Source organism: Saxophila tyrrhenica (genome assembly GCF_035928015.1).
Source record: "Saxophila tyrrhenica strain CCFEE 5935 chromosome Unknown scaffold_25, whole genome shotgun sequence".
NCBI classification, from domain to species: domain Eukaryota; kingdom Fungi; phylum Ascomycota; class Dothideomycetes; order Mycosphaerellales; family Extremaceae; genus Saxophila; species Saxophila tyrrhenica.
Genome location: NW_027041757.1, coordinates 133752 through 148661, shown reverse-complemented (window position 1 = coordinate 148661; position 14910 = coordinate 133752). Strand labels below are relative to the sequence as shown.

The following is a 14910-nucleotide window of genomic DNA, read 5'->3' as shown; positions in this document are numbered from 1 at the left end:
CGCTAATCCAGGCAACGGTAATTCAAGACTCAAGGAGAGTGCTTCCCACCTCTCCTCCCCACCCATCCCAAATCTCTCATGTGCGCCCTGTGAACGCCTGCCTCCCTTTCATACCCCCAGAGGCCGAAGGAAGAGGTATCGATGGATCTGATGCTGATCATCTAGTGGTGTGTCGTATGTGTGTGTGTGCTTGCTTTTGGATGTTCTCTTCGTAGACAAGTGTGCCGCCTGGTCGAGTGTCTCTATGGAGGTGTAGATGGTCGGGGCGTGGTATCGTTAGAAGAAGTGGGTGTGGGGCTTGCTCATCTCGTGGACTTCCATTTCCTGTTTGGCATGTCAGTATCTGTTGCAAGCAGCAGGTGGAATGGTTGGCGTACCATCTTGAAAGTGTTGAGCTCCTCCTTGATCTGCTGCGCCAGCATCGGCGTCAGGCGGTTGCAAGTAGCGACCTCGCCTCGTCGATCGTACTCGGAGCTGGACCAGACATCGTGGAACTGGATCCGAGGGCTGAAAGAGATGTTGCGTGCGCTCCCGTTAGGAGTGTTCGGCATACTCTTGGTGACAGTCACGCGTGTAGCGAAGTAGTCGCCGTTCACGGTCGGCGTCGATACGCTGCGGCCTTGTTGACCCTGCGGTGCCTCGCGGGGTGTGCTGGGCAAGCTGGAGTTCGGGCTCTCGGTGATATGTGGGACTGGCGTCAGGCCCGCCTCGTTCGGCTTCACAACTGGTGAACCATTTGGCGAGCTCGTCCCAGAACGTTTGAGAATGCCTTTCTTCACAGCCGCAAGGACTTCTGCACGATCCTTGTCGCTGCCAACAATGCTGCGTCTCGTGTCTGACCCATCGGCAGAGCCTCGCTGCTTTTCTGCGGTGGCAGCTGCACTGGCGACATCCATGGAGTTCCTCTCCAGCTTTGGGAAACCAGTAGCGCCATCTGACTGTTCGGCTGCGTGTGCGTTGACGTTCACATTCAGCCGCTCCGCCTCGACAGTGACCATAGACACCTGAGCCACAGTGGGTCCAACAGTCGTCTCCAGTGGTCCATCGGCAGCCGGCACTCCAATCACGGACTTCGGCCGGAAGAGGCCTTTAACACTTCGCGCGCTCTTCTTCGCTCCGCGACCCATCTTTCGGAGCATCATTGACGCCGACGAGGCCGTCGAGGAGATAGACAGGTTGTCCGTAGATCCACTGAAGCCACCCTGTCCCGAGTAGATGCCCGCACCAATCCCGGCCGCTTCTTGTCGTCGTGCAATCTCCAACTGCTCTGCGTCCATCTCATCATCGATCTGCTGCCGGTGTTGCTGTTGCATCTGCTGGGCCTGGTTGTTCTGTGCTTGGTTGTTCTCGCCAGCAGCTCTTCTAAGCTCCTGTGCGCTGCCAAAGGAGAAGGCTCGCCGCAAGCGAGACTTCATACCCTTGTTCAGGTCCTTGTCGGATACCGCAGCGAGCTGTGCTGCAGCTGGCGATGGTGTTTGGACAGCAGATTGCGCGACAGCGGCATATGTCCTTGGCTTGGTTGGTGAAGCGGTCACCGAAGGTTGCTGGCCCTCTGCATCACTTGCCTGCCGAGATAGAGGTGACGGAGCGGCAAGACGCTTGCTGGCCTCGGAGGATCCTCTGGGAGGCACATTGAGCTTCTGCTGAGCGCCGGCGGCCGCAGCTTTTGCCGACTCCGTCTTCCCAGCATTGGAGACATTGTCGCCGCTTGCTGTCTGCGTTGGTACAGGCCGAATGGTCGTTGGTGTCGAAGTTGCACTCGGTCCATGGCCGGAAGAAGGCCGCTGCGCACCCGGTCCAGCTTGAGCAGGAGGCGTAGCGAGATTCTGAGTCTCCAGTTGGTTCAGGCTTCGCCGTCGGTATCTCGACTTGGCCAACTCGCTTTGGCCTGACTTTGACAGCGCCATGTCATCAACGCTTGTCTGTCGCTGCACGGGCTCTGGCTGCTCGGTGATGTTGGTAATCGGCGCTGCAGCGGAAGTGCCCAGTTGTGGCGAGACGGCTCGAACACCGGAAGCAGAGGAATCGTTGCGTTTCTGCCCGGGTCGCCTATACCGGTCTGGAGATGCCTTCACGGGCTGGTCAAAGCCCAGCGATAGGTCGGGGATGCTCGACGATAGGTTGATGAACGACGTCGGTCTTCCGCCCATCACGGAATCATCCTTCGCAGATGGCTGTGATGAGGAAGCGTCCGAGGATGAGGTCGAGGTAGAAGCCGTTGCTCGATGGCTGCCAATCGGCCCGTGTGAGGTCGTGGGTGCCGATGTTGTCCTCATATCCTGCCGCAGCGTCGGCGTAGATTGAAAGGCGTATGGCTGTATCGGCGCCGAAGCTCCTCTGTACGACGTGTTGTTCTGCCCATGATACATGCTCCTTGGCGCTTGCCCTGGCCGATGAGGCTGAGCGTACTGTTGTGATGCCCCTTGGAACGCGTCGGCGGAGGAGGGGCGAGAATGCAGCAGACTGATGGTATTCGAGGTTTGCATAGGAGGTGGCAGTACCTCAGCCATCTGGGTCTGGCGTTTATCGAAGGCGTGTGGCGGTGGGAGGAGAAGGGAGAGGGTCTTGGCGGTGTTGATTAAGGTATGCTATCTGATTCGAGGTGCAGTCAGTATCGTATACCACTCTCAGCGATGGTGATGACGGCGGCAGAGATGGTGGAGTAAACGATGGTGAAGGGCGAGTGATGGCAATGGCCTCGCCGTCTCGGCCCCCTATCACGCTGATGCGGGCAGATCAAGGTCTGCTGATGCACATGGCAGCGAGTATGTGATGGACCACCACCGAATCTCCTCTGCTGGGTGAAGGGGCAATGCAATGCAGCTGTCGGTCGTGATGTACGTACCTCTTGAAAATTCTAGGGAGTAGTGAGCAAGTCAAGTGCGTCCCAGCCGCAGCGGCTGCAGTGGGCTTTACGCCGACATGGACTCCGGGCAGGTACAGCCTAGAGTCGGTCCGGATGGGCGTGTCGTGTCGGAGCAGTCGTCAGTCGTGGACGGTCGTGATGGAGAGAGAGGAGTATCGGTGGAGGTGGAGGTGGAAGTGGTGAAGCGTTCTGCAGATTGTAGGGGCTTCGGCAGGCGTGCGGAAGCGTGAAGGAATGCCAGCCAGAAATGCGCGTCTCACTGGAAGGTAGAACAGATGCCCCGAACGCCAACTATCAGCTACAAGCAGAAGAAAGCATACGAGCAAGAAGGTACTGGTAGTTGCTGCTGCTCGAGGCGGAAGAGCACAGCAGTCGGATGGAAGACGACTTCACACGACGCTCAGAAATCGGGCCAACGAGGGAGAAGACGGCTACAGCACAATCTGGTTAGGCCCCGAAGGATGATCTACTTGCTGGCCCCTGCGGAACACCACCACCCCTTCCACCTCGTGAATCTTCACCCTTTCTCCTGCAACACAATGCTGTCTCATAGCGCTGGCCGAGTGCTGCTACCGGTATTCAGCTGTTGCGAGAGATGGTATCCAGCATACGAGGCAGCGACAGCATCATCCTATCAATGCGTAGGATGCGGATGCTGCGCCAAGCTGCAACTGCAACAAATACGAGAGCCAGATCGCCCGTTCATCTATCTGCCCTTCTCCAGCAACTGCCTCTACTATACAGATCTGCCCGTCTCCCTCCTGCAATGTTCTCAACACCAGTAGAGGGGACATGCTGCTCATATATCTTCAACACCATCTCATTCTGCACAGCTGACGCCATCCGGAAGCAATAAACTTTCCCATCCTATCCGGCCTACACGTTTCACATCTGCAGCCAGCCCCAAATCATAAACCTCCGTTCGGCGTACAGAACCTGACCTCATCCTCTTCATCTTCCTCGCGTGGAGATTGTGATCACTGCTGACATCCGAACACCGTCTCACCCTGTGCACTTCCATCTCCGCTCACCGTCTCCTCGTTGTCGTCGTTCGTTTCCCTTGTCTCACGCTCGAGCTGCGAACCCCTTCGAAAATAGCACTTGCATGATCCAGCACACCCCTCGGCCGGCGAATGGCAGCACCAGAGTCAAGCGCCTCCCGACCCGCTTGAGACCGCAAGCGTCGACCTGGTGCTTTTCTGGCTTGCGCGTTCGGCGCGACGAAACCGACGACCTTCGGGTGGCTTGCGATGCTCGATGTTCTGTCAGCGAATCATTCAAGCATCTCCTGTTGCTTTCCAAGTCTTTGCAGCAACACATGTACTATTCTACGCAGTTGTCGTCTCGTATCTCTTCCGCTACAGCATCAAGATTATCCCACAGCCTTCATCCTGCTCAGTGGATAAGGGAGCTCTCCCCACGCTCAACGCTGCAGTCTTGGTCAGGATATGCCGGTCATCACAATCAAAAGATCTACGTCGTGCAGCACGCCGACCCTGCACGCCTGCAGACCAACTCCCTCCCTCTATCCTCGAAACGCCTTGGTGTCCTTCGCAAGCTTATTAACTTGGCCGTCTCCGGGCAATCTATATCTTCACATTTGTTCGCCACCTGTTCACAATCTCCATCGGCACGAGCACAAACCATCCGGCTCCATCTCAGCCCCGCGAGCTGACCTGCCGTGCAGCAGCGCATCACTCACATCCCGCTCCGCACTGTGGAAGATCCAGCCCAGACCGACACCCGCAAGCTATGTAAGTTCCGACTTCATCAAGCTCTTCATGCACCTCAATCTACTCCATCTACACCTTCCCTGCACTAGCTCGCCTCCTCGTCAAAGGAAAAATTCATTCACGTTCCCCTCACCGACAACCGATTCAACTCTCCGCAGACCCCACGCGCTCCAGCCGCCCCGGACACAACAGCAGCATCCCCAAGCTCCAGCTCCAAAGCGGCAGGTCATATCGCCATCGCGGTGGCGAAAAAACACAAGCATTTGGTAGGTAGGCAAGCGGCAGCGGCATCTTCAATGGCAATACACAGTCCAGCCGAGAAGCAAGGCAAGGCAAGTTCTCGGTGGCGTTTGCTGCCCCTCCCCACCATCTCTCCCTCTTCCCCATCCCTACCTCCAAACGCTGAGGCGTCGTCCGATTCGTGCAGAATCTAGCGGCAAGGTTCCGACTATCTCAGGCTCATCATGCTCATGCACGAATGACTGCGTTGCATCGCATGATGTAGGACTTGCAGGCTGCAGAGACGCCTTCCAAGGTTTTCTTTCCCTTGGACTGCGCCTCATGAGCGGGGTACATCCTGCCCTGCGGACAATTCGCAGTGGATACATCGTCACGGCAGGACTGTGGATAAGCCTGGCGTTGCGGGAGGCTGGGGACATCGGCAGCATGCACGGCGTGATGACTACAGGCTAAGTTCCCTGAGCCCCATCGTGCCATGCAAAGTAATTTAGATGTTCCGAGATCTCGTGGTGCTGCGCGCTGCTTGTCTGCTGGAGTGCAGGTCCGATGGGGCGAGCAGGTCGAACTACCAAGAACCCCATCGACTTCACTTCGTTCTGGAAACTGCTCTTCTGCTGTAAGAGTGGACGAAGTATTCGTGTTCGATGCGCTGGAGTGCGGAGGTCATGTCAATCTAGTAGGTATCAGATCCACACCGTAATCTTCATCAACAGACCCATTCATCCTCGTCAAACCGCTCCCATGCCATTCATGTACCGTACCTATAACTCCTCGCTCCCATCTCCACCCAACCCACGCAAAACACACCATCTAGCCTCCCAAGCGGACCAATACCTCCCAAAAGCCCAACACCCTCCGGCCTCAAAACCAATAATTCTCCCCACTCCGCGCAACGACAAACTCACACCCCAGCCCCTGTCCTTCCCTCTCCAGCACCTCCTCATAATCCCTCAGCTGCGCGAGCACGTTGTCCCTTACGTGCGGGCCATCCTTCATCGTGTCCTTGATGTGGATGATCACGACTTTGATGCCCGTGAGCGGGGGATCTGCTACCCCTCCACCTCCGCCGTCGCCTCGTCCAACTCCAGCGTCGCCTGCACCCGTACCGCCTTGCTTCGAAGGGATACCAGCAGCAGGATGCGGAAGCGGTTTCGCCTGCACCGCTTTCGGCGACACGGGCTCCAAATGCGCCAGCTGCACTTGATCCAGACTCTCCGACGACGTCTCCGTCTCCAACCGACTCGGCGGCATTGCACCCGCGTCCGGCATACTCTGATCCGGCACACTCCCCCTCCTCTGATCCCTCGCCAAAACCCCTCGACTGGCTAAACTGCGACTCCGCTTCCGATCACTCTCACTGATGGCATGCCGGGCGACATCACTCCCGTTCGGCCCCGAGCGCTTCCGCTTCTTCGCCCCCTTTTCCTGCAGAACCGTGTGTTTCGCCTGCTGGACCAGGTACGCGAGCGTCTGCAGCTCCGCGATCAAATGGCGCGGGTTCAGATGGCCGAATAAGAAAGCATCGGCCTGCGAGTCGTCGTAGCTGCACTCGATGAAGATGCCTCCTAATAACCCATGCGCGATCTTGTGCGCGGCTTCCTTCCACACGGCGAGCGTGCGCGGGGAGAGGGAGATGGAGTCCGGTTCCACGTCGCCGAACATCAGGACTTCGCGGTGGGATTCCGTGTCGCGGACGAAGAAGGCCGTACTGTCCACAACGCAGGAGTTGGCGTCTGCGGCTGCCATGCGCGGGGAAGGTTGTTGCGGGGTGTAGAAGGACTGACGGGGCGTGAGACCCGGCGTGCCCGGCGCGGAGTAGACACTATTCTGCGACATCGAGACCGTCCGGGTCATGCTGGCGGGCTCACCATGAAAAGAGCCGTTGTGCGGGGGTTGGAGGTCGGAGATGCCCGCGATGCTGCCGCGGTGGTGATGGCTGGGCGGGCTCTTGGTGCAGACGCCGTGGGAGATTTTGAAGGCGCGGACACCCAAGCCGTCGGAGACGTCGATGTAGCCTCGTCCTTCGCCTTCGCCGACCATGGCGTCGCCGCCTTCTTTGAGGCGTTGGAAGGTGACGAAGCCGACGCCGCCATCTTCGTCTGAGAGATTCGGCCAGATGACATCGTTGAAGATGTGCTGTTTCACAGCGTCCACGGTCGAAGGCAAGGCCGCCAGCGTCTTCGGTCGTGAAGTAGCATGGAACGCCGCCGTATTGATCGCAAACCCCGACAGATGATCCAGATGCGGATGCGTGATCAGATACGTATTCACATAGTTCCGAATCACATGCAGCGCATTCGCCCTTGCCGACTCATTCGGGAACTTCAACCCGGCAAAAGGCCCCTTCGCCAACACCGTAGGTTCCGGTTTCACAATCTCCTCGTCCTCCGGACTAGGCGACAGCGACGCCCGTGCAAGACTCTGTCTCAGCTCCGGCGTACTCCCATTCACCCCCTTCCCATTCCCCAGTCCACCCCCGCTCACGCTCGGAAAGTCTCGTTCCAATATCCGGGTAATCGGCGCCAAATGCGACCCAGCATCGACAGCCAACAGACTGCCTTTCGCCCAGTCACTAGCTATCGAGCGCACCAAGAAGCCGGTGACGTCCTCCTCGCTGGGCCCGCCGCCGGAGCCGAGACAGATGACTTGGAGCGCCGGGCGGTGGCCGTGCAGCCCCGTGTTTGCGTCGGCCGTCTCATCTTGCTTGTCTTTCATTGGGGACGCATGTAGCCGTGTTTTCGCTCCCGCTCGGGTGGGCCTAGGTGGTTGTTCTTTGTTCGCGGTGCAGAGTCATGCAGGGACGTAGGTGTCTTATACGAGGGCGTGCTGGCTGTGCGATGTTCGAGAAGTGAAGTGCTTGCTCGAGTCCTTGTTTGCTTCTGTGTCGGTCGGTCGATCGAGGGTGTCGCAATGTGCGTCCTTCGAGGCGGCCACGTGCGCTTCTTCGTCCCAATTGTCCCGCACCGTCCCGCCCAACCGTGCTCCGTCTGATGCAGTCTTCCGCGTCACGCTTCGATTCGTCCTCGTGCTTTCGGGATCACAGTCTTCGGGCACGACGACACCACGCACGCTACAACGTGGCTGGCTGGCTGGTCCAAGAAGGCGGGCTGAAAGAGCTCCCGGTCGGTTTATGTATAGTAGGAGTCGTAGGAGTAGACGTTTAACTTCGCCGGAGCATTCTTGTACCCTGGCTCTGGGAAGAAACGTGGAGTGGAGAGGAGAGTTCACACGAGCGCATCCTCCGGAGTCTGAGGCGCTGGCAGCTACGCCCCGCCAAGACCGTCATGCGGCGGGCCACCTGACATGGCGTCGTTACACTTACCTCTATTGATCTGTAGGGCGCAGAAAGCGGGCTGGCCTTTCTCGAGCACACTTTCGGACCTACTACGGGTCTACTACCACCTCCTACAGTACCAGAAACAGTACCATCCCGCTCCGCTGGGTCCAGTGGGAGGGATCGCCGCTGCTTCCCCACAATCTGCAGCCCTTCCACGCGTGTTCTGGAACCAGATGCGGCTGAAGAAGACCGCTCCAGACTTTGGGAAGTTGAGTGTACGGCGAAGTTGAGTGTACGGCGGATATTGTATTTTTGGTGAGCTACAGCAACAGATAAACGCAGCAATAAAGCATTCGTACTTGTTATCATACTTTGGTCAAACGAGGGTGTTGGCTGACATCAAACGTCAAGCCCAAATACAGCGCAGGAAGCATAGAAAGTCAATCAAGCATCCACCACAGTCTGAACCCTCCTCCTCCCTATCCTTCTCCTTCAATTTCGTTCTCGCTGTACTCCGTGATGGGTAGACGGTCGCAATCGCAGCCGCTCATGCAGGGTACAAGCGACGACATCGCACCGTAGCATCGTCATACGAGCGTGGACACCACAGCAGCAGTCGCGCAGCGCTTGAGCAGGTAGCATCGCCCGTAATGACCGTACTTCGTGGCAATTGTTCCATCAGTCACTGGCAGTGATCTTTGCTCCAATCATCCATCCTTTCAGCTCGTTCACTCGGCATAGTTCTTCAAAAGTATTCCTCGCGCCAACAGCGCCTCCAACCATCCTCAACCCGCCTGCCCGAAACTCGGCGGCGACACCTGCCTAAACGTCGGCTCGGCCCCAGTGCTCCACACACTATCCCCAGCACCAAAGAGCAGCGGACTCGTCACCGTCGAACTCTCCATCGCGAAACCAGGCGCAAGCCCGTTCGGGAGAGGCGCAGCAGGCGACAGTTGCGGTGTGAGGGACGCGACGGACCTCGAGCCCTCGCGATCATGGACGGTGTACTCGGGCTCCTGGTAGCGGCGCGGCGCTCCGAGACGCTGGTTCGCGGAAGTCTTCTTAAAAGTCTCCTTGATCGTGGTCTCGTCGCGCACCGGCGGCACGTTGGGGCCAGCGTTGCGGCGCCAGTTCGTCTCCGCCGCGGCAGCGCTCGCACGGTACTGTTGCGGCATGTTCTGGGATGCTCTCTTCCAAGCGGACAGCTTGTCTTCAGGGCGTGGCGTAGAGTCGGAAGAGAACCACGAATCTGCGAGGCCGGAGTTGGCAGCCTGGGTCGTCTGCGAAGTCCTGCTGCGAATGCTACTCGCAGAGTTGACGCGGGAGTGACCACGGCTGTTGAAGTGGGCTGGTGAGCCTAGTGTGCCTGTTGGAAGGCCGGATGGGAACGGCGACGAGTGGGGGGCAGGGTTGTCGTTCCACAGGCTTGCGACAGATTGCATGGGGTCGGTGGGCCTGGACATCGTGGCATCCCTGGGAGTGCGAATGTTGGGCGGCGTGATATCCATACCAGGACCGGCTCCGATGGGCTTCTGCTTCGCGGTGTAGGCGTAGGTAGGCATCTGACCCAGGCCTCCGTTGCCATGCATTGCCGAATACGACACATCACCTCCATTGACAACAGCTGGATTGCTAGTATGCTGCTGTGGTGGCGTAGTAGGGGTGTTGCCGTCATCATCGTCGCCAACCAGATCGTCCACCATGCGGCTCAGCTGGGCGTGTCGTGAGACTTTTGGGCCGGGATGATCACCGCTTGATTGAGCATTGCGAGCAGTGGCCTTGACTGGCCGGTTGGAGGAGGCGGCAGCAGCGTAAGAGATTGGCTTGGTGGGAGCTGGGCTTTTGGAAGTGACTCCATTGTTGGTGGCCGGCGCAGGCGCAGCCTTCTTCGGGAACACGGGCATTGGCGTCTCGACATCTTGGGCATCGTTGTGCAGAATCCGCGACTGCCGCAGCTTGATGGGAGCCTGGTCGTTATCGTTTGCCAGATACAGCCCATCCACGAGGAAACCTTTGACCCGGGCGAGCATCTCTCCGTCGACTGAGGCTCGATGCACACCCAAGCTGGAGAAGCGCATCTTCTCCTCACCAGTATTCTTGTCGTACCAGATGCCGTTCGTCGGCTCATCCATCAGTGGCTTGAAGCCTCGCGTCTCAGCATCTTCCTCAAGCATGTAAGTGATCTCAGGCAAGTCGTCGAAGTCCCAGATAGGAAAGACGTTGGCAACCAGGTCGACAGCTTTGGCGTAGATGGACCAGAACTGCTCGATGACGTCCTTGAGCTCGTCAGAAGAGAGGCCGTCGAGAAGATTTACCATAGGTAGAAGCCAAGCGCTGTAGAGGCGCAGCATCGGCAAGATGCGTCGTGCGGTCTTGGTCAGTCTGCTCATCAGGTGAGCGGCATTATCGTCGTCCTCGTCAATGTTCATGTTGTTCAGGTCAATGGCTCGGAGGTCGTCGTAGAATACACGTAGCAATGTCGTGAAAGTCTTGATATTCAGGCGGAAGAAACGAAGGAAAGCATTCTGGTTTTGCTGGATCGGGTTCTCTGGCGCACGCGTTAGCAGCATAATAGTCACACGGGCAATACACACATACCCTGAAACTGCTCCGCAGCATTGTACTGCGCAGCGAAGTTCGTCATGACCATGCGTAAGAGGGTAGCATCAAGCGGGCGTTGCTTGATCTCAGCCGCAAGTTGACCCAGCACCTCGCGCTCCAGCTCGTCGTATCCACGGACAGGCTCGCCCTTGAAGCACATGCTGTGCAGGCGCACGAACCATCCAATCAAGGTGTTCTTGGCCGACTCCGGGTCTTTGGGCCTGGTCTTCTTGATGAGCTCGCCACGGTCCCAAGCAGCATTGGTGCGGTCGAACTCTCGCTTGAGGTTCTGCGCAGCGTTCGGGTGTGGCTCCTCCACAACAATCGCACGGTACAGATGGTAGATCGCGCGTAAATGATGCTGCTGTTCGAGGGCAATGACGGCTTGCTGATGTTGTCCCATACCCGAGGACGGAACAATCGTGCAAGCCAAGCCATAGTAGCCGACTGCTGGCCCAAAATCCGGGTCTCTATCCAGCTTTTCAGACGCGCGGTAGCGCGAAAGGTCGCCCAGGCAGATCAGCGCTCTGTGGCAAGACGCGAGGACGACCTTCTGCAGATCTGGGGAGAGCGACGACTGCGAGCTTTCACCCGAGTCGTCTTTCTTCACGTGATGCGCCACCAATTCCAACTCCCGAATGCCGCCGAAAATCCTGTTGAGGTACTGAATGTGCTGTCGGTAGAAGCTCTGGCCCTCCTTCAAGAACTGGAGATACAGCTTGATAAGCTGTCGAATCGCCACCGGCTGCTGATCCGCCTGCTTTCGCAGTGGGCTCAGAGCTTTGTGGAAGTACTTCTTCCCCTCGGTGTGCGCTTGCCATAGCTTCGCCTCCCGCGGTGCCGCCCCATGTTCGAAGTCGGTGAAGATACACTTCTCGATGATGTTGCGGTAGTCTCCGAAAGCTTTCAGCAAGCTCACAATGGGCTCATCGGGCCTCTTCAACAGGTAGTAGACAAGTTGTTCAGCAGCCTGCTCTTGCGCGAGCAGGTCCTCCATGCTTCTTCTCTAGGTACAGACGTCTCATGGACGTCTCAAAAGTTTGGCAAATGACCACGGCGTGGCCAGCTCCGCGGTGGTTATGTGTAGAAGTGATGCGCGCTGGTGAAGTGACCGATGCGATCCATTGGGGTCTGCGTCGGTGGTGTGTAGGAGCGGAGTGGCGGCGACAAAATTTTGTCTGTCGCACGAAGAATGTGAGTCAGTGTGCTGAATATCGGGGTGCGAAGCAGTGAGTGATCAAGCAATGTAAGGCGCGCTGTGTTGTGAGGTGAACTCGAGCGAGGTCGCGGGTCGACGAAGGTTGGAGGTGCTGGCTGACCTCGAAGATCGGCGGAAGCTCGGACCACTCGCTCCAGACTCCGAGATCCCTGCCAGATCTATACAACAACTTCAGACGGATGGTAAAAAATATGAAGTAGGAGTACTTGCCTTGTTCGACCAGCTTTCCAGAGGGAATTTCACACCCAAACCAGCACGTGTTCTCGAAACGCCTCCTGAGCGTGAAACCCAATTCACTCGAGGCGGAGAAGCTTAGCTTGACATGCGCCTCTAGCTGCAGTGTCGGAACAGCTACACCGCCCTCACCATGGCTAAAAGAGAGCGCGAGGCCTCCGTATCCTCCCATGCAGACGGCGCCGAAGACTTGCACGAGATCCGGCGATCTCAAAGTGCTGATGCACCAACACACACCACGAAGTATGCTTCAGTAGAGCCTTCAGACCAACAACCATCAATCATGCGTTGCGCCCTTCCGCCGCACAAGCTATTAAGCTTCAAGACGTACGCAGAGTACGAGACGCATTACCAACAGTCTCACACCAACAGGTGCGCTGATTGCAAGGCCAACTTCCCAACCAGCCGCTTCCTGGAGCTGCACATCGCGGAGAACCATGATCCCATCGTGGCCGGCAAACGGGATGCCGGCGAGAAGACGTATGCTTGTTTCGTCGAGGGTTGCGACAAAGTCTGCGGCGAGTGGCAGAAGCGCCGGTCCCATCTGGTCGACAAGCACGCTTTTCCTAAGAATTACGATTTTCTCGTTGTAGATCACGGCATCGACCGTCAGCGAAGCCTCCTACGGCCTGGAGTGGACGAGCATGGCCACCGTAAGAGTAGCCGTGAGAGAGCGAGGAGCAGCTCGAATGCCACGGAAGCCACGCAGAGCACGGAGGCGACTTCGGTGGATCAGCCAGACGATGTTGGATCGCAGGAGAAGATGAGTGTGGATGCGAGGCCTTCCGACACGACTGACAAAGGTCGCGAGGCCAAGCAGTCTTCTTCTGCTACACAGCCCGACGTGGACGCGCTCGCCTCTTCGCTCTCTTCGTTGAGTATGGTGCCGCGGAGCGTCACCTTTGGTCGGCGAAAAGGGCGGTCGGGACTGGCACGAAGCTGATTTCATCCTGCTGCGAGCTACCAGCCAAATTCACAACCTGGTAACAACAATTGTATGCTGGGGTTCTGGATTTCAGCATGAAACACTACAAGCGCTACTCGCTCGCCGTTCCACAATGTGACCTGGATCGAGGGCGCTAAGCTAATGTGTATACCATTCTTGTGCCTGCGCAAATTAACAAGATCTAAGTGTGTGCCTGTTGGTGCGAAGAAAAGGACGTGAAGATGTAGCTCATAAGTCAGCGGAGACACGAAAGGGTGCTCTCGCAGACAGCTGAGAAGGACTGCCGGTATTTTTTTAGGAGGTCTACACCTTCCCCTAACTTTTGTGTAAAACATCGTGGAGGATGTCTTTTGGGTATCATCATTGCCACCGTGGGCGTTTCGGACCTATACCATGCCATGGAGCGTCTTGGTTGTTGAAACACCATCACTCCTCAAACGCCAACGCTCGCAGCCACCGCCACCGCTATCGCATTTACGACGACGCGGTATAGGTCTTCTTCGGGAATGGGTACCTGCAAGATTCAATGTCAGCATGAAATGTCCATGACACAGTTCAGTGTTCTAGAAGACACGTACGAAGGACCAAGCTCCCGCAAGCTAAGCGCCGCCAACCAAGATCCCATGTCGACGCATCGCTCCAGCGACTCGCCCTTCACCACACCGGCCATGAAACCGCCAGCGAAGGCATCACCAGCGCCAGTGGTGTCGGTGATCTCCTTCGAACCGATCGGGTGGACAGGGAAGCTGCGGACGTTGTCCTCGCCTTGGATGGCGATGATAGTTGGATCGGTGCCTTGAGTCACGATGGCCGTTCGCTTGCGCTTGCTGTTGGCCTTGGGCAGGTTGGCGAGGTGCTTTGCGATGGCTGGGATGTCCTTGGGGTCGAGGTCGTGCGATTCGGCGTAGGCGGCTGCTTCGCTTTCGTTGCCGACGACGTAGTCCCAGTATTGTGAGGTTTGGTCGAGCGGGTCCTTGAAGAACTGTGGGATGAAGGGTGCGGACAGGGAGAGGGCGAAGATCTAATCATCAATTAGCCAATTTCGAGGGATGTTTTGAACATATGCCATACCTTGTTCTCCTTCGCCGCCTCTTCAGCCAACGCCATCACAGCCGGCACGCACACCGTTAAGTGGAATCCGCCAACAAAGTACGCTTTGCTGTTCTTCACCGTATCCCAGTTCTCCTTCAAATGCTCAATCTTGTAGCAGTTCGCCGCCGCAAGATCCGTGCACATGCTGCGGTTGTGTCCAGTGATGACCACACCACACTTCCCCGTCGGCTGCTCCTCGTCATACCGGTACCGGACCTGCAGACCGGCCTCCTTGTTCGCCGCCATCAGTGTCTCTGCATTCTTGTCCTTGCCCACGCAGCCGAAGAAGACCACGGAGTCTGCGGGTAGCATGTACTGGGCGCCTCGCGCGGTGTTCTGGGCAGCGCCTCCAGCGAGCAGTTTGGCTTCGCGGTTGTTCATCAGTTCGGGGTAGAGCGACATGTGCTTCTCCTCGGCGAGGATGGCGTCGTTGGCCTTGAGGCCGTATTGCTGGAGGAGTGCATCGTCACTAATGAGAGTCAGTAATGGTCTCGACAATATCAAGCGCTCGCGGGCCATTGAACGTACCCTTGGGCTTGGATGTCGAGCAATGGGTTCTCCAAGCACAGGAGCTCAAATTGTTGCGATGCCATGATTTCGGTGTTCTGACCAATGCTGGGTTCAGGTTTGAAAGAAGTCTTGTTCGAGACAGTATTTTTCGATCCTTGCTTGATCTCGAATGAAGACCCCTCCATCGAGACT

The 14910-nt window shown here is 57.4% G+C and overlaps 5 protein-coding genes across 5 annotated transcripts; 1 reads left to right on the top strand and 4 right to left on the bottom strand.

Annotated features, from left to right (window-relative positions):
- Positions 1-276: 276 nt before the first annotated feature.
- Positions 277-2510, bottom strand: BNI4 (bud neck involved protein; the record flags this gene model as incomplete). Its single annotated transcript, XM_064807884.1, has 2 exons — positions 277-324; positions 378-2510. 2 exons carry the CDS (start codon positions 2508-2510, stop codon positions 277-279), a joined length of 2181 nt encoding a protein of 726 aa, XP_064653962.1.
- A 3190-nt stretch (positions 2511-5700) lies between these two features.
- Positions 5701-7554, bottom strand: PDE1 (3',5'-cyclic-nucleotide phosphodiesterase pde1; the record flags this gene model as incomplete). Its single annotated transcript, XM_064807883.1, has 1 exon — positions 5701-7554. The coding sequence occupies one exon, from the start codon at positions 7552-7554 to the stop codon at positions 5701-5703; it is 1854 nt and encodes a 617-aa protein (XP_064653961.1).
- Positions 7555-8901: 1347 nt separating this feature from the next.
- LTR77_010665 (uncharacterized protein) lies at positions 8902-11714 on the bottom strand (the record flags this gene model as incomplete). The annotated part of the gene is made up of 2 exons (XM_064807882.1): positions 8902-10664; positions 10715-11714. 2 exons carry the CDS (start codon positions 11712-11714, stop codon positions 8902-8904), a joined length of 2763 nt encoding a protein of 920 aa, XP_064653960.1.
- A 589-nt stretch (positions 11715-12303) lies between these two features.
- LTR77_010664 (uncharacterized protein) lies at positions 12304-13113 on the top strand (the record flags this gene model as incomplete). Its single annotated transcript, XM_064807881.1, has 2 exons — positions 12304-12497; positions 12543-13113. 2 exons carry the CDS (start codon positions 12304-12306, stop codon positions 13111-13113), a joined length of 765 nt encoding a protein of 254 aa, XP_064653959.1.
- A 477-nt stretch (positions 13114-13590) lies between these two features.
- On the bottom strand, positions 13591-14801 carry ADO1 (adenosine kinase; the record flags this gene model as incomplete). Its single annotated transcript, XM_064807880.1, has 4 exons — positions 13591-13630; positions 13695-14137; positions 14188-14677; positions 14737-14801. 4 exons carry the CDS (start codon positions 14799-14801, stop codon positions 13591-13593), a joined length of 1038 nt encoding a protein of 345 aa, XP_064653958.1.
- Positions 14802-14910: the final 109 nt, after the last annotated feature.